Raw genomic sequence first — 9,137 nt, forward strand, 5'->3', positions numbered from 1 at the left:
ATTACATCACATTGTACAATTTGCTTTTCCCCCCTCCCCACCTAGTAATATGTCTTAGAGATCTAACTAAATATCTGTTTTAAACTGTGGCACAGAGGGGCACCTGGGTAGCTCAGTCCGTTAAGCGTCTGACTTAGGCTCAGGTCATGATCTCGCAGTTTGTGAGTTCAAGCCCCGCATCAGGCTCTGTGCTGACAGCTTCAGATTCTGCGTCTCCTTCTCTCTCTGTCCCTCCCCCACTCACACACTATCTCTCCTCTCTCTCAAAAATAGATAAACTCAAAAAAAATTTTAAACTGTGGCACATAAAATGCCTTAGAATGGATACACTGCCATTTTTTTTTTATGTCTATCATCCAATGGATGGATTTAAGGGTTGTTCTGGTTAACAACTGCTGTCCTGCATGCCCTCTCATGCACACGTGCAAAGCTCCTCCAAGGAAGAAACTAAGCAGAGGAATTGCTTAGGCCACATATTGTTGTGGTTTTGCATTTCTACTGTGCTCCCCAGTATAGTAGCCTCTAGGCACCTGTAACCACTGAGCCCTTGAGCTGTGGCTAATGTGAGTGGAGAGCTAGTTCTTAGTTTTACTTAATTTTTAGAATTTCAAAACTGAATCTGTGTAAGCCATTTTTCTGTTAAGTTCCATTTTATTTCGATAGGACAAACAAGTGTGCACTCTGATAATAACTGCATCACGTGAAATATTGCTACGTGGTAGGGCACGTGCAGGACCCGTGCAGCATATACAGTGTCACAGGTCAGCCACAAGGAGATGTTCCTGGGATTACACGTGAGCACGGCCCCAATCTGACTGGGGCCAACGGACTGATTCAGTTTGAAGGATCTTTCCTGTGCAGTCACATAACACTGTCATGTGTTTATGTGAATATTTTATGCAAACAGTATGGTTGCATGATATCTTTGTAAATCACAAGTGGTGATTAAATCAAAATCCATATTCTTTTAGTTAGAATACAATTAATTTTTCTATGTAGGGGTACAATTTTTTTAAATTTTTAAACATTTATTTTTGAGAGAGAGAGACAGACAGAGTATGAGCCGGGGAGGGGCAGAGAGAGAGGGAGACACAGAATCTGAAACGGGCTCCAGGCTCTGAGCTGTCAGCACAGAGCCTGACGCGGGGCTCCAACTCACAAACTGTGAGATCATGACCTGAGCCGAAATCGGATGCTTAACCGAATGGGCCACCCAGGGTTGTAAGTTTAAATTTAAAATGAAGGCACACAATGAATTCAGAACCTAATGGAGATGCAGAATCTAGTGCTATGACCAGAAGAGTTAAAAGAAAAAAAAAAGGCAGAGACTGAAAGAAGATAAACCACAGATTTCATGATGAATGGCAACTGTAATTTGCTGGGCAAAGCAAAACAAAAATGCTGTGTTTGTTGTAGAACAAACATTTAAAAAGATAATAAAGTGGAAAATATTGAAGCATTTTCAGCAAACACAGAGTGAATTTGATAAGAGGTTTTCTTTCAACATTCAAGAAAGAATTGATGGCAAGGGAAACAAAAGCAAAAATAAACTACTGGGACTACATCAAAATAAAAAGCTTCTGCACAGCAAAGGAAACAATCAACAAAATGAAAAGACAACTTACATAATGGGAGAAGATATTTGTAAATGACATATCTGATAAGGGATTAGTATCCAAAATATGTAAAGAACTTATACAACACGACACCAAAAAAACCTCTCAAATAACCTGATTAAAAATTGGGCAGAGCAACCAGAATAGACATTTTTTCAAAGAAGAGATACAGTTGGGGGACGTCTGGGCGGCCCAGTTAGTTAAGTGTCCGACTTTGGCTCAGATAATGATCTCATGGTCTGTGAGTTCAAGCCCTGCATCGGGCTCTGTGCTGACAGCTTGGATCCTGGAGCCTGCTTTGGATTCTGTGTCTCCCTCTCTCTCTGCCCGTCCTCTGCTCATGCTGTCTTTCTCTCTCTCTCAAAAATAAATGTTGAAAAAAAAAAAAGAAGTTGGCCACCAGATACATGAAAAGATGCTCAGTATCACTCATCGTCAGGAAAATGCAAATCAAAACCACAGTGAAATACCATCTCACACAAATCAGAACATCTAGTATCAGAAAGACAAGAAATAAAGTGTTGAGAAGGCTGTGGAGGAACCCCCCCCCCACACCGTTGGTGGGAACGTAAATTGGTGCAGCCACTAAAGCAAATGTATGGGGGTTCCTCCAAAACATTAAAAATAGGAACACCATATGATCCAATAATTCCACTACTGGATATTTACCCCAAAACGCTAATTTGAAAAGATACATGCACCCCTATGTTTACTGCAGTATTCTTTTTTTTTTATTTTTTTTTTAACGTTTATTTATTTTTGAGACAGAGAGAGACAGAGCATGAGCGGGGGAGGGGCAGAGAGAGAGGGAGACACAGAATCGGAAGCAGGCTCCAGGCTTGAGCCATCAGCCCAGAGCCCGACGCGGGGCTTGAACTCACGGACCGCGAGATCGTGACCTGAGTTGAAGTTGGACGCTTAACTGACTGAGCCACCCAGGCGCCCCCAGTATTCTTTACAATAGACAAGACAAGGAAGTGTTCCTCGATGGACAAATGGATACGAAAGTGGTGGTACACAGACAGGCATACCCACTCGTGCACGTGCATGCGTGAGCGTGCTGGAAAAGCCTGCAGGCATAAAAAGGGATGGGATCGTGCTATTTGCTGTAATGTGGACACACGGATGGGCCTAGAGAGTATGTTGCCAAGTGAAATAAATGTGACTGAGAAAGACAAATACTGCATTATTCCATTCATATGTGGAATCTAAAAAAAACCAAATGAGTAGACAAACAAAAAGCGGAATCATAGCTGGAAGTACACAGAACTGATGGCTGGCAGAGGGGAGGGAGTGGGGGATGGGCAAAATGGGTGAAGAGGGGTGGGAGATACAGTCTTCCTGCTATGGAATGAAGACAGTCCAGGCATAAAAGGCATAGCATAAGGAATGTAGTCAATGACACTATAATAGCATTGTTGGTGACAGATGGAAGCTACAGTTGCAGTGAGCATAGCATAATCCATAAACTCGTCCAGTCACTGTGTTATGTATCTGAAACTAATGTAATATTGCGTGTCCACTACACTCAAAGAATTTTTTTAAGTTTATTTGTTTATTTTGAGAGAGACAGAGAGAGAGAGAACACAAGCACAGGAGGGGCAGAGAGAAAGAGGGAGAGAGAGAGAGAGGGACTCTCAAGCAGTGAGATTCACCATCAGTGTGGAGTCCGACACAGGGCTCAAACGCACAAACCGCAAGAGCATGACCTGAGCTGAAATCAAGAGTCAAATGCTTCACCAGCTGAGCCACCCAGGCGCGCCTCAAATACAGCATTTTTTTAAAAAGGAATTGCTGACACACATGAAAACACGGCCACTATCACGTTCCAGTCATTAGGGCAACACAACTCGAAACCAGAATGAGATGGCACCTCACGTCCGTTACGGCTATTACCAAAACATAACCCATGTCGGTGAGGACGACCTGAGACCTTCGTACGTTGCTGGCGGAAGGGGACTTTCCCTGTGAAAACCTGTGTGGCAATTCCTCAAAAAAACGAAACCTAGACAAACTGTAAAATTGAACCATTCCACATCTCGGTGTATCCCCCCCGGGAAGTGAAGGCAGGGGCTCCATCAAATGTTTGCACAGCCACAGGCACAGCAGCACTCTTCTCAGTGGCCAAGAGCTGGAGGCAACTCAAGTGTCCGCTGCTGGACGAAGGGGTGAACACGTGGCATGTCCTTACAATGGAATGTGACACGTACTATAACATCAATGAATTTTAAAGACGTTATAGTAAGTGAAATAAGCCAGTCACAAAGGAACAAATACTGTATCATCCAAGCTATAGGAGGTGCCTAGAACAGTCAGATTCATAGGGACAGAAAATAGCACGGAGGCTGCCGGGGCTGGCTGGGGAGAGTGGGGAGTTCATGTTTAAGGGCCACACAGACTCAGCTGCAGAGGACAAAACAAGTTCTGGAGATGGGTGGTGGCGAGGGTTGCACAACAGTGGGAAGGCATCAAATGCCACAGAACTGCACACTCAAAATGGTACATTTGGGGTGCCTGGCTGGCTCAGCTGGTGGAGCGTGTGGCTCTTGATCTCGGGGTTGTGAGTTCAAGCCCCATGTCAGGCACAGAGATTACTTAAAATCTATCTATTTATTTATTTATTTATTTATTTATTTATTTATTTAACGTTTATTTATTTATTTATTTATTTATTTATTTATTTATTTATTTTTTCCAACGTTTATTTATTTTTGGGACAGAGAGAGACAGAGCATGAACAGGGGAGGGGCAGAGAGAGGGAGACACAGAATCAGAAACAGGCTCCAGGCTCTGAGCCATCAGCCCAGAGCCTGACGCAGGGCTCGAACTCACGGACCGTGAGATCGTGACCTGGCTGAAGTCGGACGCTTAACCGACTGCGCCACCCAGGCGCCCCATAACGTTTATTTATTTTTAAGACAGAGAGAGACAGTGCATGAACGGGAGAGGGTCAGAGAGAGGGAGACACAGAATCTGAAACAGGCTCCAGGCTCTGAGCTGTCGGCACAGAGCCGGACACGGGGCTCGAACTTAGGGTCCGCGAGATCACGACCTGAGCCGAAGTCGGACGCTTAACCGACTGAGCCACCCAGGTGCCCCACTTAAAATCTTTTTAAAACATGGTACATTTTATGTTATGTTTCACAATTTAAAAAAAGGCTGGGTGGGCACCTGGGTGGCTCAGTCAGTTAAGCGTTCAACTTCAGCTCAGGTCATTGATCTCATGGTTCATGAGTTCAAGCCCAATGTTGAGCTCTGTGCTGACAGCTCAGAGCCTGGAGCCTGCTTCAGATTCTGTCTCTCTCTCTCTCTCAAAAATAAATAAACATTAAAATTAAAAAAAAAGCTGGGGTGCCTGGGTGGCTCAGTCGGTTGAGCGTCCAACTCGATTTTGGGTCAGGTCATGATCCCAGGGTGGTGGGAGTGAGCCCTTTGTCAGGCTCTGAGCTAAGCGTGGAGCCTGCTTAAGATTCTTTCCTTCTGCCCCTCTCCCCACCCTCTAAAATAAAAATAAATAAAACAAAATGTTTTAAAAAAACAGATGAATCTCACAGTTCGTGAGGTTGAACCCCACATGGAGCTCTGTGCTGACAGCGTGGAGGCTGCTTGGGATTCTCTTTCCCTCTCTCTCTGACCCTCCCCTGCTAGTGCTCTCTTTCTCTCAAAATAAATAAAAATAAGTAAATAATAATAATTTAATTTAACACTAATAAGTAATTCATTTAAATAAATAAAATAATAAAAGAAAAAAAGATGAAATTAGTTGTCTGAAAACAAAATAAAATGCAGAACAAAGAAGTTTCCAAATAGATTTTAACAAGATCAGAGAATATAATTTTGGCCCACTAGAAAATGATTTGGATTTTGTACACACATGCATGCACATAATTTTTAATGAAAAGATGGTAAATTATTACTTCAGTTGTGAAAAGGTTTTTAGAAAATCATGAGAAAAAGACTAAAAAGATATTTTATAAAAAGTGAACAATTTTCAGTTAAGCCACCAATTGCCCATAGAATAAAAGAATTTATCAAAGATAAATTCAAATTTTGAAAAAATAGCAAATTATAGCCAAGTTATGTTATGAGACACAACCCAATTAATACTTTAGGTATATTTATTTTTATTTATTTATTTTTTTTAAAGTTTATTTATTTAAGTAATCTCTATACCCAACATGGGACTTGAACTCATAACCCCGAGATTAAGAGTTGCATGCTCTACTGACTGAGCCAGCTGGGTGCCCGGAGTCTGTCTATTTATTTATTTATTTATTTATTTATTTATTTATTTATTTAAGTTTATTTATTTATTTTGAGAGAGACAGAGAGCGAGCAAGGGAGGGGCAGAGAGAGAGGGAGAGAGAGAATCGCAAGCAGGCTCTATGCTGTCAGCACAGAGCCTGATGCAGGGCTTGAACCCACAAACAGTGAGACCGTGACCTGAACCGAAACCAAGAGTCAGACGCCCTTAGTTTCAATTCATTGCTTAAAAAAATAAACTGTGGCACAGATTAAAGACAATTTTTTTTTTTACATATGACAAAGAAGAAATTCAGTTAGATATGAAAAAAACTAGTTTCTCTCATGCCAGATGGTGCTCCAGCTATGTTCAGTAAAAGAAAAAAATCTGGATTTATTGTAATTTCAAAACAGGAGACTGATGTTTCCCTTATTGCTTCATTCCACCGTCTGACATATGTTGAAAATATTTGTGTTCGTTTTCAGAAGTAGACTCTGCAGAAAGTGTCGTGGATATAGCTGTTAAAATTGTTCAGTGTATACATTCAAATGCTGTGAATCACCAGCTTATGGACAGGAATAGAAAGCAATAAATGTGATGATCTTGTCTCTCTATCCGTGTTCATCCGTTGGGTCACAGAAGAGTTTTACAAAGATTTACTGTGCTGTGAATTCCAAGTGATCTGCTTCAGGGGAACCTGGGTGGCTCAGTTGGTTAAGCGTCTGACTTCGGCTCAGAGCTGATCTCACGTTTCTTGGTTTTGAGCCCCGCGTTGGGCTCCGCGCTATCAGTGCAGAGCCTGCTTGGGATTCTCTCTCAACCCCTTCTTCATTCAGGCTTTCTCTCTCTTTCCCAAAATAAATACATAAACTTAAAAAAAAGATTTGCTTGAAAGCAAAGGAATTTTTACCAAATATTTAATAATCAAAGACCAAACATGGCAGTGTAATTTATGCTTTCTCACTGATATCACAGTATATATGAATGAGATAAATTTGAAGCTCTAAGGGGACAAAAAACTTACTTGTCACCTGGCTAGAAGGCTACAAGAATTTACATTGACATGGAAGTTTCTTATAATATATATCAATGATTTATGCAATGACTTAACACGTTTTATAATATGAATATGTGCAAAAGATTTTTAATTGTAATAACCGGCATTACGTAAATTATCTGCAAAACCTACAAGAAAAATTTGAAGAATGTTTTGCTGGCAATGGTGAACTTACAGTTACTTTTCAATGTACGCAACACCCCCTTTACGTCCCATGTAAATGCTGTGTTGACGTGAGTCCGTGAAGTCACATAACTTGGATAGACTTAACTCTAACCTTGATCTGCTTTTGCTACAAACAATAGTTCTAATAAAGATGAATTTATTTTGTCGATGTGGAAGTGGATATTAAGGGGAAACTTTTTTTTTTTTCTTTTTTTTGGTACTTGATCCAGTAATTGGAAAACTTTTAAGTATGCTTGGAACAGCTTGAGTATGTGATTTGACTTTTTCAGCTGTAAATATAAATACGGATCAAGTATTTCCAATAAAAATTTAGCATCCAGATTGAGTTGTGCTGTGAGTATCAAAATACGCCCTGGGTTCCAAAGACTTCTAACAACAAAACCAAAAAGGAACATATCTTAGTAATGATCTTTTAAATATTGAACACATGTTGATATGATGGATTTTTGGAAATATTGGGTGAAGTAAAATGTACCATTAAAATTGATTTCACCTGTTCCTACCTTTTTAAATGTGGTTACTAGAAGATTTTAAATTATATGTGTGGCTTGCATTACTATTCTATTTGAACAGCACTGATCTAGAATCCCTCCCTTATTAGTGCCAGATCCCCTCTGGGGGAATTACTCCCTGGGATTGAACCTGAGGGCAGTTAAGGCACTGGCCTCCTCTCGAAACTCCTACTGTGGAGTCAGAAGGAGCCAGGTCCAAAGAGGTAGCCATGAACCTGGGTGATCAGATGCTTACTCCTGGAACTTCGATTCTAGAGTAAGTAGTGAAGAGACAGGATTGTCTGGAAGTGGAAACCAACATGGTGCCAGTGGCAGTGTGTGGACCAGGCCTTTTTAATTCCCCAAACTGTATTGCTGCTGCTAGGGGCGTGGGATGGATGGATGCTGGAGAAACCAACACAATGTCCATTACAGAAGTAGAGCCAGAGGAAGATGCTGAATCGGGTGAAGGTGGAGTCAAGCATCAAGTCTGAAGGGTTAGGGAAGCCTCCAAATAGGCAGTAAGCAAGAAGGACGGAAGGCAGGAAGGCGGAAAGGGGCCTGAGGATGGAACGAGAGTGAATGACGGAGGCGGGTGGTAGCCGAAAGAAACCGCAGAAAGGTCAGGTAGAATGCGGATAAGGACTCCATGTCTGTCCTAATCAACAGTCTTGCGAAGAAAACCATGCCCTGAGTTATAGAGTGAATATCTGGGTTAATTCAAGGAAAAAGGATTCTCTGGAACCACAGTGTCATGACAACCGTGAAGGCATTCTACTTTATAGACCGGCTTGTATGGTTCTCATCAGTGGGGCGGATTCTTTTCTTAACCCGGAGAGATTGAACGGTTCAGGAGCTCAGTCCCTCTGGCTGTTATTTCAGGTTTGAGGAAGGGCCCAACTTCTACCTGGGCTCCTGCAACTGGTACCCGGTTCTGAGGGCATCTCCCTTCACTCTTGCGCCTGAGTCCCTGTCCTAATGCATTGCTTGGGATGTCACTTATTCGTCCCAGAGGCTGGAAATGTTCCTTGCATCTCAACTCAGTGACCACAGCCCTGCTCTGGCTTCTTCCTTCGTTGGAAGCCCAGGCAGCAGTGGGCTGGACAGACTGACCCACGGCCCCCAGCGTGAGTGATACTACCTGTTCCATTCCTCGGGCAGCGGAATGTCGTGAGAGCCAGGACACCTGGCTTCTAGGCCTGGCTCTGCCACTAGTTGCATGACTTTAGGCAAATCACATCACCTCTCTGGGCCTCAGTTTTCACACCTGAGAAATGAAGGGGTTGCATTATATTAGTGATTCTCTGCTGTTCATCATTTTTCCCTCCCAAACACAGCCAGCGACGTATATTTACCTAAGACACGCGCACCCATATGCAAACCTCCTGGGTGCTAACTAATCTCACCCCCTCCTTCCCCACTCAAGAAAACCTATCTGAATGCAGGAGGATGGCAAAGACAGTTTGACTGCATTTTTATTAATATTACAAATAATACTCCAAAATCTTTTGACTACAATAGAGTTACACTTTTTTTTTAAGTTT

The 9,137-nt window shown here is 42.1% G+C and overlaps 1 protein-coding gene across 8 annotated transcripts in view; it reads right to left on the reverse strand.

Annotated features, from left to right (window-relative positions):
- Nucleotides 1–8,845, reverse strand: part of TNRC6A (trinucleotide repeat containing adaptor 6A) — a 161,293-nt gene extending 152,448 nt beyond the window's left edge. For 3 of the 8 annotated variants that reach the window (XM_019820783.3, XM_019820785.3, XM_019820778.3), the window contains exon 1: nucleotides 8,735–8,839. In XM_019820783.3, the coding sequence (XP_019676342.1) occupies nucleotides 8,735–8,814 (80 nt within the window). In that variant the 5' untranslated portion in view covers nucleotides 8,815–8,839. Of the gene's footprint in view, nucleotides 1–8,734 lie in introns of all 8 variants that reach the window. The other 5 variants (XM_019820779.3, XM_019820780.3, XM_019820786.3 and 2 more) reach the window with 4 other exon arrangements.
- Between the last annotated feature and the right edge of the window lie 292 nt (nucleotides 8,846–9,137).

The sequence above is a fragment of the Felis catus genome, chromosome E3 (genome assembly GCF_018350175.1).
Source record: "Felis catus isolate Fca126 chromosome E3, F.catus_Fca126_mat1.0, whole genome shotgun sequence".
Lineage (NCBI taxonomy): Eukaryota > Metazoa > Chordata > Mammalia > Carnivora > Felidae > Felis > Felis catus.